The 24,731-nt window shown below is 45.6% G+C and overlaps 1 protein-coding gene across 5 annotated transcripts in view; it reads left to right on the top strand.

Annotated features, from left to right (window-relative positions):
• The window catches only part of ZPBP2 (zona pellucida binding protein 2), a 274,873-nt gene that overhangs the window by 235,766 nt on the left and 14,376 nt on the right, over positions 1-24,731 (top strand). For 4 of the 5 annotated variants that reach the window (XM_029572762.1, XM_029572759.1, XM_029572758.1 and 1 more), the window contains one exon: positions 15,823-16,000. In XM_029572762.1, coding sequence (XP_029428622.1) covers positions 15,823-16,000 — 178 coding nt within the window. Of the gene's footprint in view, positions 1-9,210; positions 9,353-15,822; positions 16,001-24,731 lie in introns of those variants that run through there. The other variant, XM_029572760.1, reaches the window with a different exon arrangement.

The following is a 24,731-nucleotide window of genomic DNA, read 5'->3' as shown; positions in this document are numbered from 1 at the left end:
TAATGTAAAAAATCCCCCCGGATGCCAAATCTCTGTAAGATGGAGAAAAGATATCGCCAATCCACCCTATTGAAAGCCTTCTCTGAGTCAAAACCAATAATGAGTGCTGGGATATTTTGATGTTGGCAAATATTCATAGTGGTAAGCAATTTTATAATATTTTGGTTGGGTTTAAGATCTGTAACAAATCCCGCTTGATGTGGTGATATTAATCTTGGGAGAAGAACTTTCAGTCGGTCCGCAAGGGCTTTGGTCAAAATTTTACAGTCACAATTAAGTAGTGAAATGGGTCGATATGCTGAAGGGCAAGTAAGATCCTTCCCAGCTTTAGGAAGAACAATAATATTTATTTATTTATTTATTCATTTTTATATACCGTCATTCGGTTCAGCCATCATAACGGTCTACAAAGTCAAACAAAAACAGATAAATTATACATAGTTACATAAAAGTAACAATGGGGGGGGGGGGGAATGGAAGGAAGGGGAAGATGGTGGGGTGAAAAAGGGAGGAAAAGGGAAAAAGGGAAAAAGGGAAGTAACAGTAATAGTATTAATTTATCATAAAGGAGGGATTCTATCATTACTTCTTATAAGTTCCGAATTGTAATGAATATGGTTGATGCTAGTTGTAGATACTTTTTCTTTCGTGCCTGGGTTTGGTTGGTTGAGTTGATTGTAGATGGATTGTTGATATAGATGATCATTAATGTAGACTGTATGAGAAAGGAAAGTTTTTAGATCTTTCTTGAACTTTTTGATATTGGTTTGAGTTCTCAAATAAAGTGGTAGAGAGTTCCATTTTTTTGGACAAACAATGGAGAAAGCTCTATTTCTAGTGGATGATAGTCGAGCATCTTTGATGGGAGGAATATTTAGACAAGAAGTGTTATTAGATCGAAGACTTTTTTTGGTAATTTGTGGAGTGACTTTTAAACCAGTATGTTTATGGTGATCAGCATTCACTAATTTGTGATGGTCAGGATCTTATAATCAATTCGAGATTTAATTGGAAGCCAGTGAAGCGACACTAGTATTGGGGTGATGTGATCATATTTTTTTGTTCCAGCTAAAATTCTAGCTGCTGCATTCTGAAGAATCTGCAGAGGTTTGATGCTTATGAATGGAAGACCAATCAGAAGGGAATTACAGTAGTCTATTGTTGAGAAAATTAAGAGTTGTAAGACAGTTCTGAAATCCAATGAATTTAGGAAAGGTTTTAAACATCTGAGAACTAGGAGCTTGTGATATCCTTCTTTGATTTTAGTAGTTATGTGCATATTGTAGGAAAGGTTTTTATCCATGATAACTCCAAGGTTTCTGGTGTGATTGACAGGGGATATAAAATTGATTTGATTGTTAGCAATGAATTGAGGTGGTGGAATTAAGTTGGATTTTTTGTTCATGATAATTATTTCTGTTTTATCAATATTGATTATTAGTTTTAAATTTGATAGGAGTTGTTTTATTGAGTCAAGTATCATGGAAGTATCTTTGTATGTTTCATCAATGGAGTTTTATATGGGAATAAGAAGTTGTATATCATCTGCATAGAGGTAGTGTGTTATTTGTAGATCATTTTATTTATTTATTTATTTATTTAAAGTCTCTTTTATACCGATGACCGTTCACACATCGCATCGGTTTACAATTAAACAGTAACAGATGGGCGGAAACCCTTACATATAACATTGTAAAACAGCGTAACTTTGGGCGGGGGGCCCTTACATGTAACTGATAAAAAGGAGGCTAAAACTTGGAAGGGTATAGAGCTGACTATACTGGGCAGAGTCCATGTAGTCAATAAATAGATACAGCATAATCACTATATACATATAAGAACAAAACTATATACAATAGATAATGACATAAATAGCCGATTCAAAGTACCAAATCGAAGGGCATAATACAGATTCCACAGGGTCGAATTCCTTAGTCATATAGTAGGATTATTAGTTAAAAAGAGTTTTAGTAGAACAGGGGGTTTAAGTAATGGCTGGTGAAATCTGGTAAGCTGGCTGGAAGAGCCATGTTTTCAGTTTTTTTTTGAAGGTAGGAGTGTATGTTTCCAGGCGTATATCAGAGGGCAGGGAGTTCCAAATAGATGGGCCGGCGAGAGAGAAAGCTCTGCTTATGGTGGAGGATAATTTAAAAGATTTGATAGGTTGGGCGCGTAGGGTTCCTTGGAGGGCTGTACGTGTTGGTCTATTCGAAGTACGGGGGAGGAGTGGGGGGTTAATCCAGTAAGGTTAGAGTTCAGCAGACTTTTGTGGATGATAGAAAGGGCTTTATAGCGAATTCGGAAATGTATAGGGAGCCAGTGAAGTTCGATAAGTGTGGGGGTGATGTGATCTCTTTTTTTTGAATTAGTTAGAATCCTAGCGGCAGCATTTTGTAATAGTTGTAAGGGTTTAGTATGAGTAACGGGAATGCCTAGCAAGAGTGCATTACAATAGTCTACCTTAGATAAAATGATTAGACTGGAAGGACAGTGCGGAAACTCAGAAAAGTGTAGCATAGGTCTAAGTTTTTTTATGGTTTGGAGCTTAAAATAGCATTCCTTGATGATGGATTTAATAAAGGGTTTGAAAGTAAGATGGTTATCAATAAGAACCCCAAGGTTGCGAACGTGTGATGGGAAAGATGTGGAAGGAGTATGCAGGGGGATGTCTGGGAGCGGGGGGGCCCATTTGATATGATTAAGAGTTCCGTCTCTACTGGGATTAGAGGCTAGTTGCATGTCGTTTAGTAATGTTTTGATAGAGGAGAGACAGGATTCCCATTAAGAAGAGCAGTTTGAAGAGAGTCAGCGCAAAGGGAAAATGAGTTGCACATCGTCCGCATATATGAACATGCTTGATGTGGAGGTTAGTGAGGAGAGTAGTGAGGGGGAGCATGTATATATTAAAGAGGGTGGAAGAGAGGGAGGAACCTTGGGGAACACCTTGGGGCAGACTAATGGGGTCTGATTCATTGTTATCAACTAAAACAGTGAAAAGACGGTCCTGGAGATATGATCGTATCCAGGATAGGGCATTGCCAGTGATCCCGATACTCCTGAGGATGTCGAGGAGGACCTCATGATTGACTGTATCGAATGCCGCTGAGATGTCAAGCATGGCAATCAAATAGGAGGAGCCTGAGTCAGTTCCTTTAATGAGGGTGTCATGTAGGGAGAGTAGTAGGGTTTCAGTACTTAAGTGCTTTCTGAAACCGTGCTGTGTAGAAGGGAGAATATTGTTTTGTTCCAGGTGATCGGAGAGGCGTGAGTTGACTATTTTTTCAAGGACTTTAGCTAGGAGGGGTAGGTTGGAGACGGGTCTGTAATTAGATAAAGTGTCAGGGTCAAGATTAGGTTTTTTGAGTAGTGGTTTAACTACTGCTTGTTTAAGAAATTTAGGGACCGTGCCATGCTCTAAGGAACAATTAAGGATATTGAGAGAGGTTTGGAAATCACTTCGGGAATGGCTAGCAGGAGTTTAGTGGGGATAGTTTCGGAAGGATGAGATGAGGGTTTTAATTTTTTAAGGATATTTTTGTACTTCAAGGGAGGATGAAGAGTCAAAAATTGAGAGGGAGGCTGTCGAGTTGATGGCGGGCAGGCAGATATTTGATGTTCTTATGTGAGAATGTGCAGTGATGGAAGAGACTTTGTTTTTGAAAAATTGAGCTAATTCATTGCAGCGATTTTTTAGAGTGATTAACTGGGAGTTGTGTGGTAGCAGGAGAGGTGAGGTCCGCAACCATAGTGAATAGGGCCTTGGGGTTATCTTGCATGCCATGTATTTTTTTAGCATAGTAATTACGTTTAGCATGGAGGATAGAATTTCTATATTCATGCATTGTTGGTAGATATAAGGTTTTATTTGCAGGGGATTGGTCTTTGCGCCATAACCTCTCAGCTGTCCTGAGTTGGATTTGAAGATTCCTGAGATCAGGTGTGTACCATGGTTTTCTGTTTCTACAGTTAGGGTTGATAATTTTTGTTGTAAGCGGGCAATGTTGTCAGCAATGCTAAGGGTAAGGTTGAGCCAGGTAGAGAAGGCATTGTTTGGGGATGAGACGTCGATTTGGCTGTCTAAGTCAGCGCATGCTTGTGAGATGGTATCAATATCGCATGGTTTGCGAAATTTAAATGAAATGGGCTGTTGTGGCGTGGTGGGGGACATTTGCGGGGAGTGAGAGTTTTGTCTGAATCAAGGAGTGGTCAGACCAGGGTACTGCAATGCATGAAGGGGGATTGCTTATGCTACGTGGGAGTTGACAAAGATCAGATCAAGTGTGTGACCTGCTTTGTGTGTGGGCGAGTTCACGATTTGTTGGAAGCCCATAGCTTCAAGGGAGGAGAGGAATGCTTCACATGCTGGGGATTGTGGGAGGTATCCACGTGTAAGTTAAAGTCTCCTAGTAGAATTGTGGGTATGTCAGAGGATAGGGAGTTTGCAAAAAATTCAATAAGTGGGGATGAGTCTTTCTCGAGGAGACCTGGGGGGTGTATAGATGAGACACAGTTGGAGTGAGTTAGATTTAAAAAGCCAATTTCGTATTGGTTTGGAATATCACATTTTCTGGGATAGTAGTTTAAATTCCTTTTTTACAGCCAAGAGTATGCCGCCACCTCTTTTCTTTTTCCGAGGGATAAAGAATACATCGTAGATTTCTAAGGGTAGCTGGTTGATGAGGGGAGAGTCTATTAAATAGAGTGGCAGACAATGCAGATCCTTGTGGAACCTCAGTTTTGAGGTCAGTTTTCTTAGATATGTTATTATTGAAAGAAACTTGGTAGCTTCTGTTGGTAAGAAATGATGTGAACCATTGTAGAGTTTTTCAGCAAGACCAATTTCTGACAATCGATCTAGAAGTATTTGATGATTTATTGTATCGAATGCTGCAGAGAGGTCAAGTAGTACAAGTAAGTATTGTTTTCCATTATCGAAGCCTCTTAGAATAGTATCATTTAAAGAAAGAAGGAGAGTCTCAGTATTGAGATTTTTTTCTAAAACCATATTGGTTTGGAGATAAGATATTGTTTGATTCAAGGTATTCATTAAGTTGTGAATGAACAACTTTTTCGATTATTTTGGCTATGAAGGGTAGGTTTGAAATTGGGCGGTAATTTGATAGGTCATTTGGGTCAAGATTGTTCTTTTTTAGAATAGGTTTTATTATAGCTGATTTAAGACAATTTGGATAGGTACCTTCAGTAAGAGAGAGGTTGATAATCTTTGTAATTATTTTTGTAATAGTAGATTCAATATTCTTTAGGCTTGTAATATGGATGCTATCTAGAGGGTGGTTGGCTGGATTCATTTTTTTGATAATTGATTGGATTTGGATAATGGAAGAGGTATCAAAAAGAGACCATTTTGATTTTACTTTTGTTTTCAGAGAAATGGGTTGGGTGTTATCAATGAGGTTTGATTGTATTAAGTTTGATATTTTGTTATGAAGAATTCAGCAAAATCGTCACTATTGTGTGTAGTGCAAGTGGCTTTTAGAGTTGTTTTTGAGATACTCTGCACTATTGAGAAGAGCATTCTGGGGTTGTGATGAAATTTGATGATTTTTTTTGAGAAATAATCTTTTTTTGCATTGTTGATGATATGCTTATATTGGGATAGGCATGTTCGATATTTATTTAGATTGACTGAAGTTTTGTTTCGTCTCCATTCTTTTTTCTTTTTTTCGAAGTTGACGTTTAGACGTTCTGATGTTATTATTATACCATGGATTATCGTGTTTTGATGATTTGATTGTTTTAGTTATTAAGGGATTGACGTTATCAGCTACTTTCTTAGTGATCATAAACCAAGATGATACAGCTTCATCAGAATTTGAAAGATTAATATTGGTTAGTTCTGTTTGTAGGGTTTCTTGGAGGAGTTCAGTGTTGAAAGGTGGTCGATAAGTTATTTTGTTTTGTGGGTATCGAGGAGGAGTATGGATGATAATATGAGCTTCCATAAAGGAAGCAGGAAAGCCCTTCCACACCAGCCCTTCTGTATAATAGTTTACCAGTGGAAGTGACACGTAAGGTGAAAGAATTTTATAAAATTCATAAGACATTCCATCCGGGCCAGGGGACCTCCTCGTGTGAGCATTAACTATGATTTGCGATATTTCAAAGGTCTGCAGGGGGCGGTTCAAAAAATCTAGTTGGAAAGCTGAAAGTGTAGGTAGGGCCAAATCACGAAAAAAAACTTCCTCCTCTCTCTCTCCCCCTACCGCCTCCGTGGCATATAGTGTATCATAAAAATGCCTGAATATTTCACTGATCTCGGTTTCGTTGGATGTAACCTGTCCCAGGGAAGTTTTTAAATTTGTTACAAAGGATCTCGGTCGTCTTGACTTTGTGAGATTGGCCAGCAAGCGCCCGGGTTTATTACCAAACCTAAGAAAGGATTGCTGACCCTTCTTTATGTAGCTTTAGGCTCTAGTGTCTAAGAGAGTGTTCAAGCGACCCAATATACTATAAAACTCCGTCCTGGCCTTGTCTGTGTTATGTTGTAATAGTGCTCTTTTAGCTCCCTGAAGTAAGGACTCCAAATGAATGATAGATTGATTGATTTGTTTGGTCCGAGTGTGGACATATGAGATAATGTCTCCCCTAAAGACAGCCTTCGCCGCCTCCCAATAAAGATGGGGCGTATTCTCATGTTGTTTGTTATTTGTTGCAAAATCTTTCCATCTCTCCTTAATGAAAGTTTGAAACTGAACATCATCTTTTAGGAAAGAGGGAAATCGCCACTGTCGGGTCTGGTGGGCGGATAATTGGGATCTGAGGTGAATAGAAAGCGGCGTATGGTCCGATATCGCTAGAGGTTCAATAGTTGCAGTAATCACTTCAAAAAATTTGTTTTGGGAAATCAGTATGTAATCAATACGGGAGAATATGTTATGTGCCCTTGAGATGTGGGTGTAGTCTCGTTCATTAGGGTGCAGTGTTCTCCAAACATCCAAAAGGTCCAAATGTTGGCAAAGGTATGCCACCCCTGTTTTCCTCTGACCAAGAGGTCTCAGCTGGGGGGGGGCTTTTGTCAATGGAAGGGTCATGTACACAATTTAGGTCTCCTAGTACATATAACGTTCCTTTAGTGTGGATGTGGAGGAGATTACAAATATTCACAAAAAACGCCGGGGTATATACATTTGGGGCATATACATTGCATAAGGTTTATTGGTTTATTATTCCAGACTCCTAGTAAAATGAGATGACGTCCCTCGGGGTCAGCGATAGTGTGGGAGACTTGGAAGTTGATATTTTTATTAATTAATTAATTTTATTAATTAATTCGCTTCCCCAAGACTTACGCCAGGAACAATGCCATCTTACATTCAGAAAGAAACTGAAAACCTGGCTGTTCGCACAAGCCTACCGTTGAAGGAACCTCTTTCAACCAACACCGACTCTCACCCTCGACCTCTCCTTAATCCCTCCCCCCCCCCCCCCACTCACCTCCCCTCCTCTCCTCCTCCCTCTGGACATACCATGTTATGCCCCTAGGACAAATCTCTGTTTTATGCATCACTAATATATTGTTTTCTGTTGAATTTATTTATTTATCACTCTCCAATTGTTACAGTTTAAAATCTGTCCTGTCTTCCTTCTCCCATGTTTTACGCTCCCTGTTTAATGTAACTTTACTTTCGATCTAGATGTTAATTGGTTTCCCCCTGTTCTATTGTAAACCGGTACGATAAGACCTGGTCTTGAGTATCGGTATAGTAAAAGAAGTTAAATAAAAAAATAAAATTAGAATAGCTACCCCTCCTTTTCTATGTAAAGCCGCCGCATAGTAGCATTTGCCCACCCATTCCCTATGAAGTTTCTCACTCTCAGAAGCAGTGAGATGTGTCTCTTGAATACACGCCACATCAGCATGCAATCGTTTCAAGTGGGACAACACCTTTTTCCTTTTTTCTGGAGTTCCCAGTCCATTTACATTCCATGAGATTAAATTAAGCATTTATTTTTTTTTTTTAGGTAGACAATAGACCGACATTGTTTTGGGTGAAAGGCCCCCAGCCTAGCCTTCCCCCATCCCTGTCTCTCACTATAGTACTATCTAGTATAAGATTGTACCTGCGCAAGCACCAAAGTTGGAAAATAATCATTCCAGTACCATGGGAATACCGATGCAAGGTTTTACATGTGGAGACACCTAGAACAAAGAAGAATAACCTCATAACTATGTTAAACAATTGTTTCACTGCGAAAATTAAGGAGTGGAAAAGGATCCAGGAGAAAAACTCCCTCTCCCTCCCCCCCCTTCCCTCCCTCCTCCCCCCTTTTCCCCCTTTTCCTTTTCCCAAAACTGTTCAAAACCTCCATAGAGCAAGGAGGCGTGGAGATCCGGATAATGTGACCAGGGTCCACACTCCTCTAAAAGGAAAATAGATTATTTTTCTAAATAAGTCAACCCTCCTCGTCTCTCAATGGTCTCTTATTGTAAATCCCAACTCAGTATCTGTGCAACCTGTAATTGTAGCTGTATGGTAATACAAATAAAAGGTCTTCCATCCCAGCTAGCAATGATGGTGGTAGGTTCTCCTCTCCTTCTCTCCTAGTCTTTTGGGTCTGGCTAAAATGGAAGTCCACGGTATATAAGAAAGACTTATTACTTTATTACTATGTATGTTCAGAATTTATTATGTATGTTTATTTTGTATATCGCCTAGGCCTTTTTGTGTTAAGCGATTAATAAATTTTGAAATTGAAAAAATTGAATTGAAAAATTAGACTCTCCCAGTAAAGCCCAAATTTTCCATGGTTCTCAGTCACCCTGGAGCCAACATATTGGGTTGTGCTTCAACTGTTTCATAAATAAACAAACAAAATTCTCCCCTTCCACAGCGCTGAGAGATCTCCTTCAATGTCTCCCGCCTCGGGCTCACCTCTCCCTGACTACCTCCGGGCTCCAGTGAGTCTCCTAGGTCAATAAACACCATCTGTCTGCCGGCACCGTATAGTTCTTTTGGTCCAATTTTAGAGAAGGAAAAGAAACCAATAAAAATAAAGAAACATGTTTGGGGCCACTTCCGGATAACACAATCATGTCTCACACTCCCCGAACTGTCAAGTCAATCGGGGCATTTGAAAGAAAAAGAAAAAAAACCCTATGATTGATTTTATTTCCCCTTGTTCATTGTGTTCAAAAAATTTTGAGCTGCTGCTGGGGCATCAAAATAATGATTCTTGTCATCAATCCAGATCCTCAAACGTGTCGGGAACAGCAGCAAGAATCTGATACCACGCTGGTGCAGGGTAGAGCATATCGGGGAAAAACTCCTCCGGGATTATGAAACGGTGGCTGAAAAATCCTGGAAAATGCGGATTTGATGCCCCTGATATAGTAAGTTGGGTTTGGCTCTGGAAGTTTTCCATATTTCAGCTTTGTGAGCTGAATTCAGGATTTTTGCAATAATGAGTCTCGGGCTATTTTGATCCGGTTTTATGACTCCCAGGAGGTGAGCCCTTTCTACCACGAGTTTTCCCTGCAAGTGCGGGAGAGCGAGGGACTCTGGTAGCCAGCTCTTCAATATGGTACAGAGGGAATTGTCCTCCACTCCCTCGGGGAATCCCAAGAACCGCAAGTTATCTCATCTCGCTCTGTTTTCAAGTTCATACACTTTTAACTGGAGATCTTTTATTTTTTTATCACGGTCAGCCATTTTGTTTTCATTTTGGGTCGCATCGTCTTCTAAGAGAGAGATCCGGTTTTCAGTATGATCCATACGTGGCATCAGGTCGTTCAAGCCTCTTCAGCTCTCACAATGGGAGGTGATAGGTTGTAATTTTTCGTCTAGTGCCTCGTGAATCGCCTCTTTTATTTCCGCGATTGATAGCGCTGGGGAAGCGGGGGACTGCTCACCTTCCCTCGCGGCCGCCATTTTCGGATCACTGACCTTCGGTTTCTCTCTCTCCCTTTTTCCACTCTTAGAAGCCATCACCGGAGAGACTTTATGCATGAAATTAACGATGGACATAAGCTCTCTGCTGCGAGGTGGTCGGTTCTCCTGTAGCGAAGCTATTAACGCGTGGATGGACCGCGATGGTGGGAGTGGGTCCTGGAGCCAATGGAAAAGCGTCCTGCTGGCTCACCACATCACGTGATCTCCGGTTGTTCTAAGCTTTAATGTGTAACTGAGGGGGACCTGTGCAGTAGCAACAGCTTCTTGGTAACTTCCACAGAGGTGCAGTAAAGCCATCTATGCTTTTCCAGAGCCTCAATGAACGCTTTGTGCATTGGCACCATCGGATAATGTCACCCACTTATGTAGCTGTTCCTGTTCGTACCCCAGATCAGTCCAGACAAGTGGGTTTATGTATCCCTACAGCAGATGGAGGCAGCAGAAAACTTTGAGGCACTGCTACATAACCAAGAGTGCCACCTGCAGTATTTCTCTGTCTCCAGCAGATGGTAGAGGTGTAAACGTGCAATCTGGAATTTAAAAAAATAAAAATAGAAAAGAAAAGAAATAGTAAGGAGATTTCGGCTCCCCGAGGTGTCAGGTTCCTTTGTGGGCCTATCTTGGGTAGAGCAGGAAGAGCTGGGGGTGTTTGGTGATCCCTGTGCTAGCTCGGCCCTTGTCTTCAGGGAGGGTGATAGCTGGTGGTTCCAGTTCCCTCATCCCCTCTGGGTCCCTGTCACCTCCAGTGCACAGCCTCCTTCACCAGAAGCAGGAAGTATTTCATTTTATTTCCCTTGTTCTTGTTTGGTGTATATCCCTTTAATTTAGTTAAAAAAAAAAAGTGAGAAGGGAAGGAGCAGCTCTTAGGCAGTGCTCAGGTGGCTGAGTGCAGTTTTACTGCCAGGAGGCAGTTCCAGGTGAGCAGGGCCGAATCACCAGGTTTATCAGGGCTGGGTGCTTGATCAGTGCTTGCAGTCAGTGGTTGTTTGTAGACCCTGTTTTCGCTGATATGGCACCTCCCACGCTGCACGGGAAAGTTTGTCGCGGCTGCAGTTCAAGGTGGGCTCTCCTCCATTCAGCCACGTTTTACAGGGAATGCATCTCTGGAGGGGGCTGGGACCCTCCGCAGGACCCCTGAGGGGTGGCAGCAGCACAAGGTTGGCAGGGCCGGTTCTGGAGGCCCCAGGGGGGTCAGAGGAGCCTGCAGCCATTTTGGCTGCACGTGCTGGGAGTCAGGCTGCTGTTTCAGAGCCTCGGGACTCTCCTCCCACATTGTTTCCCGTGGAGCAATGCCCTGCTGGTGGTAGGGGAAGGGAAAAGGTGCAGGGGAACGCAGATCCAGACCTTTCTTCTTCAGAGCCGGAAGATTTTTCAACAGATTTAGTCCTGCTCCATAAAGCCTATTTTTCCAGGAAGGGAACAGGGACCAAGAGGCCTTTACCCGGGACGTCCCAGGCGGCTAAGAAGCCTGGGAATCAGAGCCATGCTAAGAAGCCTGGGAATCAGAGCCATGCAGGGATCCTGTGGGCCTTGGATCTCAAGCGGTCCGCGGATCAGATGCAGGAGTGCCGGTGGATCCAGACAAGATCCCATGCTGACATGTTGGTGGATCCGATGCAGAATCCGGATGAGGTTCCGATTGCAGAAGATGATGATCCTCGGGTAATCCGCCTGTTCCGTAGAGATGAATTCGACCCGCTAATTCCCCAGGTGCTGGAGGAGTTGGGCATTATGTCTCTCAGGAAGACTTGGATAATGAGGGGGCCCTGGAGGGATTACGAAGGCCCCCTAAGGCTTTTCTTTTGCCTAAGAAGGTGAAGAAGTTGGTGGATCGGAGTGGGAATCTCCCGAAGCAGGCTTGAAGGTAGCCAGGGCCAAGGTTAAGTTATATCCCTTTCCGGAACAGTCCTTGGAGTCGTAGAAGATTCCCAAGGTGGATGCAGCAGTTTCTGCAGTTACCAAGAAGACGATCATCCCAGTGGCAGGTTCGGCCACTCTGAAGGATATCCAGGATCGGAACCTGGAAATTCTACTTAAGAGGCTGTTTGAGGTTTCATCTTTGAGCCTTCATGCGGCGGTGTTCGGAAGCTTGATGCAGAGAGCCTGTTTGTGCTGGGTGCAGAAGGCACACAATAAGTGGTTGGCAATGACTGCTGAGGCAGCTCAGGCATTCCGCTGGGAAGGCGGGAGTGACCTGTATGACGGATGTCCTTTAGTGACATGAACTGGACTTCATCTAGGAGTCAGCTAGGAGTATGGTCTCTGCATTTAACGGTGCAGAGACGCCTATGGCTATAAATTGGTTGGCGGATGTGTGTTTCTAAAGCCCTGCTGGTCTAACCTCCCTTCAAGGGCAGCTGCTCTTTGGGGAGGATCTGGAGCAGCTCATGAAGCAGTAGGGGGAGTTGAAGGGTAATAAGTTGCCAGAGGACAAAGAAAACCCCCAAGAAGTCTTTCCTTCTGCGTTCTCAATTTCAAGAGGTGAGGAGATTTTGCACTGGCAGGAGCCCTGGGCTGGCGGCTCAAAAACAGAATTTGGGCAGACAGCAGTTCTTTCAAGCCCAACGAGACCTCCGAGGGATGGTGGACCCTAGGAGGGAAGCGGAAGTAAGATGAGTCAATGAAGGCAGTCTGGTCCACTCCTCTCCGATGGCTATTGGAGGGAAGCCGACCCTCTTTTACGAGGAGTGGACCAGGAACACTTCGGACCAGTGGGTCCTGGAGGTGGTAAGAGACGACTACGCCTTAGAATTTTCTCGTCCATTCAGAGACACCTTTGTAATCTCCCACTGCGTCTCCTGGTACAAACGAGAGGCGGTGCGGGATACTTTGCAACAGCTACAGCTCCTGCACGCCATTGTTCCAGTACCCCCTCAAGAGAGGGGAGGGGCAGGGTCGGTACTCCATGTACTTCGTGGTGCCCAAAAAGGAAAGGACCTTTCAGCCCATTCTCGATCTGCAGAAGGTCAATACTGCTCTCCGGGTGCCGCGTTTTTGGATGGAGACATTGCGCACTGTGATAACAGCAGTATGCAAAGGGGAGTTTCTGACAGCGACAGAAGCCTATCTCCATATCCCCATTCTGGCCGAACACCGGAGGTTCCAGAGGTTCATGGTCCTGGAGGAGCATTTCCAATTTCAGGCCCTTCCATTTAGGTTGGTGACTGCGCCGCACACGTAAACAAAAGTGATGGTGGTAGTGGCAGCAACACTCAGTAAGGAAGGTATCCTGGCGCACCCGTACCTGGACGATTGGCTAGTACGGGCGAAGTTGGAAGTGGAGTGTTGTCGCTCAGTCCAGTAGGTCCTGCACCTCCTGGACTCGTTGGGCTGGGTGAGAAATCTGGCAAAGAGTCATTTGAAGCCAGCCCAGTCATTGGAATATCTGGGGACATGCTTCGATACCCGGATATAGAAGGTGTTTCTGACTATGGAGAGCGTAGTCAAGTTGCAGAGTCAGGTCCTTCTTCTGCTGCATCTGTCAGTTCCCAGGGTCTGGGATTATTTGCAGGTCCTGGGTTTCATGGCTTCTACACTGGAATTGGTTCATGACAAATCGGTACGAGTGTTCTTGGACAATGCAATGACAGTGGCATACATAAATCTTCAGGGCGGAACAAAGAACCGACTCTTAGCACTGGAGGTGCAAGAACTGTTTGGGCAGAGAAACATCTGGTAAGAATAGCTACTTCTTATGTGGCCGGAGTGGACAACGTGCAGGCGGACTTCCTCAGCAGACAGCGTTTGGATCCAGGGGAGTAGGCGTTATTGGCAGAGGCCTTCACCTTGATTCAGGCCAAGTGGGGCAGGCCAGCGGTGGACCTCATGGCAACTCCAGGAAATGTGAAGACGGATCGCTTTTTCAGTCGCAGAAGGGAGGTTGGATTGAAGGGCATCAACACTTTTGGACAACCATGGCTGACATATCAGTTGCTGTATATGTTTATACCATGGCCTCTTATAGGTTGAGTGCTGCGGCACATCGAGCTTCATCCAGTCAGGTTGATTCTGGTGGCACCCAAGTGGCCATGCTGGCTGGGGTTTGCAGACCTTCTTCGTCTAGTGTTAGATGGTCCCATTCGCTTGACCCATCTGTCAGGGTTGTTGCAGCAAGGACCCATATTTTCAGACCGGGAGGATCGCTTCTGTCTAGCGGCTCCACTTGAAAGGTTATTCGGAGCCTGTGATTGCGACTTTGCTTCAGGCAAGGAAGCCTTCCACATCATTGGCTTATGTCTGAGTGTTTTCGAAGTGTGGTGTTTGCAGAACGAGGTGCAACCTTTAAAGGTCGATGTTCTGCAGATTCTGGCTTTTTTGCAAAGCGGCTTGGCTAAGGGTTTGGCCTATAATTCTCTTCAGGTTCAAGTGGCAGCCTTAATTTCCCTTTGAGGTAGGATTCAGGGGAGACCACTGGCGTCTCATCCGGACGTGGTTCGTTTCCTCAAGGAGCAAAACATCTGCGTCCTCCGGTTCGGAAGATTTGTTCAGCTTGGTATCTGAATTTGGTTCTTCGGGTACTGTCTGGTCCTCCTTTTGAATCGGTTAGGAGATCTTCTTTAAAGGATTTAACCCTGATGGCTGTTGTCCTGGTGGCTATCTATTCAGCTAGAAGGATTTCCAAGCTGCAGGCATTGTCATGTAGGGATCTTTTCCTGCGCTTTTCAGAAGAAGGGGCTTCTATACGAATGGTTCCTTCCTTTTTGCCTAAGGTGGTTTCCTCTTTCATGTTAACAGGTGGTTGAGCTACTGGCCTTTCCGAATTTGTCAGCGGATGCCCCTATGATGAGGGAGCTTCACTTATTGGGTGTGTGACAAATTCTTTTGCAATATTTTAAGGTGACAAATGCTTTTCGGAGATCTGATCACCTGTTTGTCCTGTTCAATGGAACAAAAAAGGGAAATAAGGCTTCCATGGGCACTATTGCACGATGGATAAAAGAGACAATAGCTTTGGCTTACATCTGTAAGGGTCGGTCAGTGCTGGAGGGGTTGAGAGTGCATTCCACTAGGGCGCAGGCAACCTCATAGTCAGAGTGTCAATTGCTTTCTCCGCAAGAGATTTGTCAGACGGTGACGTGGTCTTCTCTTCACACTTGTACCAAACATTACCGCTTGGACGTGCGGGTGCCGGAGGAGGCATCTTTTGGGGAAAGTGTGTTGTGCGTGGGTCTTTCACGTTCTCACCCAGAATAGAGGGACATAGATACATCCCACTTGTCTGAACTGATCTGGGGTACGAACAGGAAAGGAAAATTGGTTCTTACCTACTAACTTTCATTCCTGAAGTACCACAGATCAGTCCAGACCCATCCCCATCTTTTGAAAGACTTCCTCGCTCTGGATGTTACTGAGCTGATATGTGATATATTCAGATTAATAAGAAGTGTACATAGTTAAGTATGTGCTTTGTGTTAAGTTATAGGGGCCTAGTTTTTCAAGGGCCTCCAACTTTAAGTCTCTGTTCGCTCAAGGTTTATTGGAGTTTGTTGAGGTAGACATCTAGGCTTGAGTACAGGTCAATACTGAGGGAGTGCAGGTGGCACTCTCAGTTATGTAGCAGTGCCTCAAAGTTTTCTTCTGTGCCTCCATCTGCTGGTAAGGATGCATAAACCCACTTATCTGGACTGATCTGTGGTACTTCAGGAACAAATTAGCAGGTAAGAGCAATTTTCGTATTAGCCTGCTGTCAACAGGTAAGCAACTCTGTTATACATACATTTCATTTGGATAACTTTGGAGAATTGTATTGCTTATTTACCTGCTAAACTTTGTACTAGCTTCCTCAGTAAGTTCCATGGTAAAAATGATTAATACTGAGGCCAAACATGCCCCTCTATAACCACTGATTCCAAGTTCCCAAATCTAAATTGTACAGCAGAGTTGAGTTGCGGGCATTGTTTCTGTTTCACAGGCTCGAGATCGCATTGAAGAGTTTTTTCTGAAGCAGACCTATGTGATACAGAAAGAATATAACATCATGCCAGCTATCCGTTACGTGGAGAAGAGCCTGGAAATCCTGCGTCTGGACAGCTGTCGACCAGGCTTTGGCAAGAACCAGTTTGTCCATGCTGACTGTCCCGGCTGCTGTGGTAATTTTAGCTCTGCGGGCTCCATCTGTTTGTTTATCTTCTCTCTGGATTCTATGTATGCGCACTGTGATTAAGGGAATAGTATAATTTCTTTGTCACTATATTGTCTTGCTCAGTAATTACTTTTAATTTGTCGCCCTGGCAGGAGAAGTAAGTCACTGTACTATAACTGTTCTTTCTCAATACCCTTTCCAGTCTGACCAGCAGCCTGTACAGTGTTATTGTGTAATGCTAAAGTCATACGTGCTGGATTGATGAGTTACAAATCACTTTATCTGTACTCATGCTCCTTGTAAACATGGCTGATAAAGCTGAGGATGTGTTTTCCTTTCGGATGACATAATCAGACATTCCTATTCATACCCCGGATCAGTCCAAACAAGTGGATTTTGCATCCCTACCAGCAGATGGAGGCAGAGAATTAAACACTTTTCAGGCACTGCTAAGTAACTGAGAGTGCCACCCGCATTCCCTCAGTATTTCTCTGTCTCCAGCAGTTGATAGAGGTGCTAAACCTGCCTTTTGGAGTTTGAGATTAAAAAAAAAAAGTAAAAGAAAGAAAGAGAAGAAAAGATTTTTAAGGAGAATATTGCTCTCCAAGGTATTTAAGTTCCTTCGTCCGCCATCCCTCAGATAGAGCAGGGCAAGTGGGGGGTTGTATATCCCTGATCTTACTAGGCCCTTGTCTCTAGAAGGAGAGAAAGCCAGGGGTCCTGGCTCCCTCACTCCCTCTGTACCCTTCTCAGAGGGTAGCCAACTTCATCCAGAAGCAGGGAAGTATTATTTCTATTACTTGCCTTGTTTTTTTGGGTACTGTCGCTTTAACGTAAGTACAGAGCTGGGTGGGAGGGCTGCTTGTCAGCCGGGAGGCCAGGAACATGGGTGAACAGGAGTACAGGCAATTTTGCGGTAGACCAGGTCGAGACCATCAGAGGATTAGGCACCGACTAGAGCTTTCCTGAGGTTGAGGTGCGCTGGATTGTCATTGACCGTGGCAGGAGACAAACTATGCCACGCAGAAGACAAGTGTTACCGCTGACTGCAGCAGCATGGCACCACCTGCTGAGCACGGGAAATTGTGTCGGGACTGCAGCAGAAGGCAATCGCACCTCGATGCAATTTTTTTATGCCTTGACTGCGCCTCCGGAACTGAAGGGAACTCCGCGGGAGTCACTCAGGATGGTCGCTGCACCCAATCCTCTGGTCCCGTGCAGGAGGCCCTGGGGGGGGGGTGGTTAGAAGAGGCGGCAGCCATTTTGTCTGCACGTGGCAGAAGGCAGGTTTCTGCAAGGGAGCCAAGGAACTCTTCCCCTCCATTTTCTCTGGAGGAGCAGTGCCATATGCAGGACAGGGCAAGATAGGGGGACCTGAAGAAGAGGGACTAGATTGAGAATCCAGTGGTGTGGAGGAATTCTTTGCGGATTTTGTCTTCCTCCTCCATAAAGCATATTTGGCAAATAAGGAAGCAGGATCTTAGTGTTCTGCATCCCAGAAGTTCCAACGTTCAGCTAAGAGACCTAAAGCGACTGGGCAGTCGAGATCTGGGGGAATTCACCATCTTCTGGGGCTGGGATGTCCCGTGGGTGACGAAGATGATACCTTGGATGATGCTGACGGTGCAGACGGTCTTCAAGATGGTCTGGGAGATGATCTGGGCAAGGATCCGATGAATAAAGTGGTAGATACCACGTCTGATGAGGAAATCCCTGTAGCTGAGGGAGATGATCCGAGGGTGGTAAAGTTGTTCCATTAGGAAGAGCTATGGCCGCTGATTCCTCAGGTGTTGGAGAAACTAGGGATTAAATTCACGCAAGAGGATTCAGATAATGAGGGAGTGAGCCCTGTCCTGAATGGACTGTCTGGGCCTCCTAAGGCTTTTCCTTTACTGAAGAAGGTGAAGAAGTTGATAGACCAGGAGTGGGAATCTCCTGAAGCGGGCCTTATGGTGGCCAGAGCTATGGCTAAGTTGTATCCCTTGCCGGAGCAGGCTTTGGAGACTTCCAACGGTAGATCAGAGTTGTTGGCTGTGACCAAGAAAATTACCATCCCAGTGGCAGGCTCGGTCGCGGTGAAGGATGTCCAGGATTAGAAGCTGGAGATTCTTTTGAAGAGGATGTTTGAGGTCTCTGCATTAAGCCTTCGGGCGGTGGTTTGTGGGAGCCTGATGCAGTGAGCCTTTTTGTGCTGGGTGCAGGAGAAGACTGCTGCGATGGATTCTAGAGGGGCTGCCCAGTTGGAAGCGGGTGTAGCCTATGTAGCGGATACCCTATACGACATGATCTGGATGTCAGCTAGGAATATGGTTTTTGCAGTAGCAGCATGAAGACTCCTCTGGTTGAAAAATTGATCTGCGGATGTGTGGTCGAAAGGGCAGCTCTGTAGCCTTCCTTTTAAAGGAAAGCTTTTGTTCGGAAAGGATCTGGACCAGCTAATGAAGCAGTTGAGGGAGTCAAAAGGGAACAAGTTGCCCAAAGATAAGAAGTCCAATAAGAAGAATTTTCCTCCACGCTCTCGTTTTCGAGAGGCAAGGAAGTTTCATTCCAACAGAGGCTCTACATCTACAAATCAAAAGTAAGGCTCAGGAAGACAGCAGGCCTTTCGAGGGATGCATGGACCCACCTGTGATGGCTCTGGCCAGGGGGAAGGAGGAGGTAAGGCCAGCCAATAAAGGCAAGCTGATCTGCTCCTCTGTGGAGGCCATTGGGGGAAAACTAACTCTATTTTACGAGGTGTGGACCAGGATCACGACAGACTAATGGATTCCAGATATGATAAGAGACGGCTACTCCTTATAATTTTCTCACCCAATCAGAGAGGCTTATGTGGTCTCCCTCTGTGCTTCCCGTATCAAATGAAAGACAGTGTAGGTCACATTACAGAGGCTGCAGCACCTGCATGCCATTGTTCCAGTTCCACTTCAAGAGCAGGGGTTAGGAAGGTACTCCATGTATTTCATGGTTCCAAAGAAGGAGGGAATCTTCCAGCCCATTCTCAAACTGCAGAAGGTCAATGCGGCTCTGCGTGTGCCGCAATTCCCTTGGGAGACACTATGTACGGTGATAGCAGAGGTTTGCAAGGGAGAGTTTTTGGCATCCTTGAATTTGACTGAGGCCTACCTCCATATTCTTATACAGTCTAACAAGGGTTCATGGTGCTGGGGGAGCATTTTCAGTTTCGGGTACTTCCCTTCGGAATAATGACAGTGCCACAAAGGTGATGGCAGTAGTGGCAGGAGCTCTCAGGAGGAAAGGGATCCTGGTGCACCCATACCTAGAAGACTGGCTTGTTATGGTTAAGCGGTGTTTGGGTGGATTCTTGGGTACTGTGGCAGATGACCATGCCCACGGGGAGGAGCCCCGTGGGGAGCCACAGTACTGGGCTAGACTCAGGACGCACAAACACAGAATCAGAGCTTTTTTTGTGCAGCTTGTAGGATAATACCAGAGGTGGCAGTAGTGAGGTAGTCTGGATGTAGCAGTCTCGGGACCCTCAGCAGAGGGAACCCTTCTCACCCCGTTGGTATAGAGGAGTTCCGGTGTAGGTTTCCCAGCAAGGCAATGCTGTAGATGAGACAGACTGAGATTTAGATTACTCACTAGAATGGTAGCTGTAGGTATGCAATTCCACCAGGTAGAAGTAGATGGTACTGGCACCGAGGCAGGGAGAGCAGACCCTCGAGGAGCAAGTACCTGATCACTGTAGGGCACCTGAAATAAAGCAGAGGGCCCCCAAGGAGCGGGTACCCAGGTTAGTCAGTTCCCCAAAGGGCAGAGAGAAAGCTTCCAGCGGCAGCATGGAAGCGGCAGAGTAGCATTGACCGGCCGAGACCAATCGTTGCTAACTCAACGAGCTAGCAAGTAAGGGCAGGCTAAATACCCGGATTGCGTGACGTCACTTGAGGAGGATGCCCCTGAGGTTCGCGCCATAGCTGGAATAAAGATGAAGATAATGAGCGTGCGCGCACCCTAGTAGGCCCTTGGGAGGAGCATGGCGGGAGGCAGCACCATAGCTGTTCCGGGGACGCCGAAGAGGGCGGCTTGTAGATGCAGCGGTAGCCATTTTCCCAAGGTAAGCGGGAGGAGCCGTGAATAAGGTGAGGCAAACAGGGTAAAGCCATCTAGGACCGACGGATGCAACAGTACCCCCCTTCAAAGGGTGTCCTCCAGGCTTCCTACCTGGTCTTGGCTTCTGAGGATGCATTCTGTGGAATTGTTGAAGCATCTCTTTATCCATGATATTAGCCAAAAGTTCCCAAGAATTTTCTTCAGGTCCATAACACTCCCATGACAGGAGGTATTCCCATACCCTGCCTCTTTTTCTTACGTCAAGGATTGCGTCTACCTTGTATTCGATGTCTTATTCTGCATCTATTGGTGTAGGTTCAGGTGTCTTGGCAGAAAACTCACTAAGGATCAATGGCTTCAATAGTGAGACGTGGAACGCATTAGGGATCTTCAATGCTGGTGGTAACTTCAGACTCTAGGTGAGATTGCCTAATCGTCGGAGAATGGGAAATGGCCCAACGAAGCGTGGAGCAAAGCGAGCTGAGGGTAGTTTAAGTCTTAAGTGCTTTGTGGATAGCCAGACTTTGTCACCAGGCTGGAAATCTGGAGTCTTGCAGTGATGAGCATCGTATCCCTTCTTTGCTCGCTGTCCTGCTTTGAGAAGCATCTCTTTGGTCTGAGTCCATAGTTGTTGAATATCTTTGGCAGTAGATTGAGATGCCGGGGACGACACTGACAGTGGAAGTGGTAGTGGTGGTAATGGTAGTCGTCCGTAGACCACTTCGTATGGTGTTGATCCAGTGGATATTGCTGGATGAGAGTTGATGACGAATTCAGCCCAGGGCAATAGTTCAGCCCAATCATTCTGGCGGGTGCCCACATAGGCACGAATGAACTGCTTGAGTGTCCTATTCATTCTCTCTGTTTGCCCGGTAGACTGTGGATGGTATGTTGAGGTGAAGTCGAGAGAGATATCAAACTTCTTGCACAATGCCTTCCAGAACTTAGCTGTGAATTGGGCTCCTCGATCGGAGACTATGTGCTTAGGCATGCCGTGTAGGCAGAAGATGTGCGTGATGAAGAGCTTAACAAGCTCCATGGCTGTGGGTAAGCCAGGGAGAGCCACGAAGTAAGCCATCTTTGAGAACCAATCAACAGTTACCCAAATCTTGTTGTTTCCTCCTGAGAGTGGTAAGTCTACCACAAAATCTGTAGCAATGTGTGTCCATGGCTCGTCTGGTACTGGCAAGAGTTGAAGTAAGCCCCAAGGCTGGCCGGATGGCGTCTTCTGTCTGGCACAATTAGCGCAGGAAGCAATGTAGGAGAATGTGTCTTCCTTCATGGTAGGCCACCAGTAAAACTTTTTCAGTTTAGACAGAGTTCTGCATTGACCAGGGTGTCCAGCCAGTATGGAGTCGTGAGCCCATGCTAGCAGCTTCTTTCTTATGTTCTTGGGTACAATGGTTTTACCTGCAGGTACAGGGTGGGTAGCTGCCAAGATAACTCTTTTCGGGTCGATGATATGTTGCGATTCATCTGGAATGTCCTCAGAGAGGAATGAGCGAGATAGAGCATCTGCTCTGATGTTCTTATCTCCGGGGCGGTATTTCAGCACAAAGTCTAATCTGTTGAAAAACAGAGACCATCTCGCTTGCCTATGGTTTAGACGCTGTGCGTGGCAGAGGTACTCCAGATTTTTATGGTCTGTAAAGACTGTGATCTGATGTTGTGCTCCTTCGAGCCAAGGGCGCCACTCCTCGAATGCCATCTTTATAGCCAGGAGCTCTTTATCTCCAATTCCGTAGTTCTTCTCTGCTGGTGAGAAGTGATGGGAGAAAAATGAGCATGGGTGTAATGCCTTGGAATCACTGGCCTGGCTTAGCACGGTCCCTATGCCGACATCTGAGGCATCAACCTCAACGATGAAGGGCTTAGTTGGATCCGGGTGTCGGAGGCATGGCTTGCTTGAGAATGCATCTTTTAGTTTTTGGAATGCTGTTACTGCCTCCATAGACCAATTGGCAACATTGGCACCTTTCTTCGTCATGGCAGTAAGCGGAACAGTGAGTGAGTAGTAGTCCTTGATGAATGTTCTGTAATAATTGGTGAAACCAAGGAAATGTCTGAGATCCTTTAGACCAATGGGTTGTGTCCATTTCTTAATGCTCTCCAGCTTCTGTAGGTCCATCTGGAAACCTTGGTTGGAAACAATGTACCCCAGGAAAGGCACTGATTCCTTATGAAACTCGCACTTAGACAACTTGGCGTATAGATGATTCTCTCGGAGTCTTTGCAGCACTTTTTGACATCCTCCAGGTGAGTAGTCATGACTTGGGAGAATATCAAGATATCATCTAAGTATACGACGACACATTTGTAGAGGAGGTCCCGCAAAATGTCGTTCATTAAATTTTGAAAGACAGCCGGGGCGTTGCACAGGCCAAAGGGCATCACTAGATATTCAAAATGACTGTCCCGGGTGTTGAAGGCTGTCTTCCATTCATCGCCAGCACGGATGCAAACTAAGTTGTAGGCTCCCTTAAGATCAAGCTTGGAGAAAATATTTGCTCCCTGTAGTCTGTCAAATAGCTCTCAGATGAGTGGTAAGGGGTAGCCATCTTTCATTGTTATCTCGTTGAGACCCCTGTAATCTATTCATGGACGCAATCTTCTGTCCTTCTTCCCCACAAAGAAGAAGCCTGCGCCAGCAGGAGCCTTGGAGGGTCTTATGAAGCCCTTTCGGAGGTTTTCCTGAATATATTCGGACATGGCTTTATTCTCCACCATGGAGAGGGGGTACACCCATCCCTTGGGTGGTTCAGTGTTAGGCTTCAGATTAATAGCGCAGCCATAAGGTCTGTGTGGTGGAAGTACATCTGCAGCTTCTTTAGAAAAGACATCTTGAAACGATGCATATTGAGGTGGCAACCCCGGCATCACTGGGGTAGTTGGTCTGCAGGGTAAGAGAGCGACCTCCATCAGGCATTTACCATGGCAATCTGGACCCCAACGTGAAAGCTCCAGAATGGCCCAATTGAATTGAGGCATATGCTGCTGCAGCCACAGTAGCCCCAGTATTATAGGGTGCATGACCTTCTCTAAAACAAAGGAGATGGTTTCAGAATGGAGAGCGCCAGTTCGTAGACATATTGGCTCGGTGAGCTGGGTTACTTCGCCCGGTAAGGGCTCTCCATGAATTGAGGATAGGAGTAGTGGAGACGTCATGGTGGTAGTGGGAATCCGCAAGTGCTCCACTAGTCGTTGTAGAATGAAATTACCTCCTACCCCTGAGTCCACTAGGGCAAGAGTCTGATACTCTAGAGGTCTGCAGATCAAGGAAGAAAGAGCGGAGGAGAGGGTGCAGTAAGACCTAAGAAGAGTCCTCCCGCAGGACTTAGGTCTGCCAGTTTTCTGGACATATAGGCATGTTTGAACAGCATGGCCAGCTTGTCCACAACACATGCACAGCCCCAATTTCTTCCGTGTTCTCTCTTTTGACATCAGATGGCTGCGGCCTAATTTCATTGGTTCTTCTTCAACCGCAACTGGACCCGAAGGAACAGGCCTGGGTATGGACTTAACTCGAGTTTCACCCTGAAAGGGTCTTCTGGGACTCTTGGTCTCTTGAACTTTGTCACGAAGTTGGCGATCAATCCTTGTTGCCAACTTCACCAGGTCAGCCAAGGTCTCAGGCATCTCACGAGCAGTGAGCTTGTCTTTTAAACAAGAGTTCAGTCCTTCAAAGAAGAGGGTCCTCAGGCATTTAGGGTCCCAACGTATTTCAGATGCCAGTGTCTTGAATTCGATAGCGAAGTCAGCTAAAAGTTTAGTACCTTGCTTCAGGTGAACCAATGAAGATCCTGCAGTAGTATACCGGGCAGGGTCATCAAAAACTGATTTGAACAGCTCGAGGAATCCATCAAGATCATGTAGAATAGGATCCTTGCGCTCCCACAGCAAAGAGGCCCAAGCCAATGCTCTTCCGTCCAGATAAGACAAGATATAGGTGGTCTTGGCATAAGCTGTAGGAAAGTGACTAGGTTGCAGGGCAAAGTGCATGCAACACTGTTACTAAAACCTCTACATCTTCAAACTTCCCCCGAGAAGCGTGTTGGAGCAGATAGAGGTACAATAGTCTTGACCGTCACTTCTGGCGGTGTAACGTCTTTACCTGAGGTGGTGGGTAAGTTCATCTGTGCGTGCAGCTGGTTGAATGCAGCAGTCAAATTCTCCAGCGCATTCTGCTGTTCGGAGATTCGCTGGGCCAGGCCTGGAATGGCCTGCAATGCGGTGAGCTGAGCCGAATCCATGGAGTTAGCAATCTGTTATGGTTAAGCGGTGTTTGGGTGGATTCTCGGGTACTGTGGCAGATGACCATGCCCTCAGGGGGGAGCCACAGTACTGGGCTAGACTCAGGACGCACAAACACAGAATCAGAGCTTTTATTGTACAGCTTGTAGGATACCACCAGAGGTGGCAGTAGTGAGGTAGTCTGGATGTAGCAGTCTCGGGACCCTCAGCAGAAGGAACCCTTCTCACGCCATTGGTATAGGGGAATTCCGGTGTAGGTTTCCCAGCAAGGCAATGCTGTAGATGAGACACACTGAGATTTAGATTACTCACTAGATGGTAGCTGTAGGTATGTGCTTCCACCAGGAAGAAGAAGATGGTACTGGCACTGAGGCAGGAAGAGCAGGCCCTCGTGGAGCGAGTACCTGATCCCTGTA

Source organism: Rhinatrema bivittatum, chromosome 12, assembly GCF_901001135.1.
Source record: "Rhinatrema bivittatum chromosome 12, aRhiBiv1.1, whole genome shotgun sequence".
NCBI lineage: Eukaryota > Metazoa > Chordata > Amphibia > Gymnophiona > Rhinatrematidae > Rhinatrema > Rhinatrema bivittatum.
The sequence above is the reverse complement of the archived record's forward strand: the minus strand, read 5'-3'. Positions and strand labels throughout refer to the sequence as shown.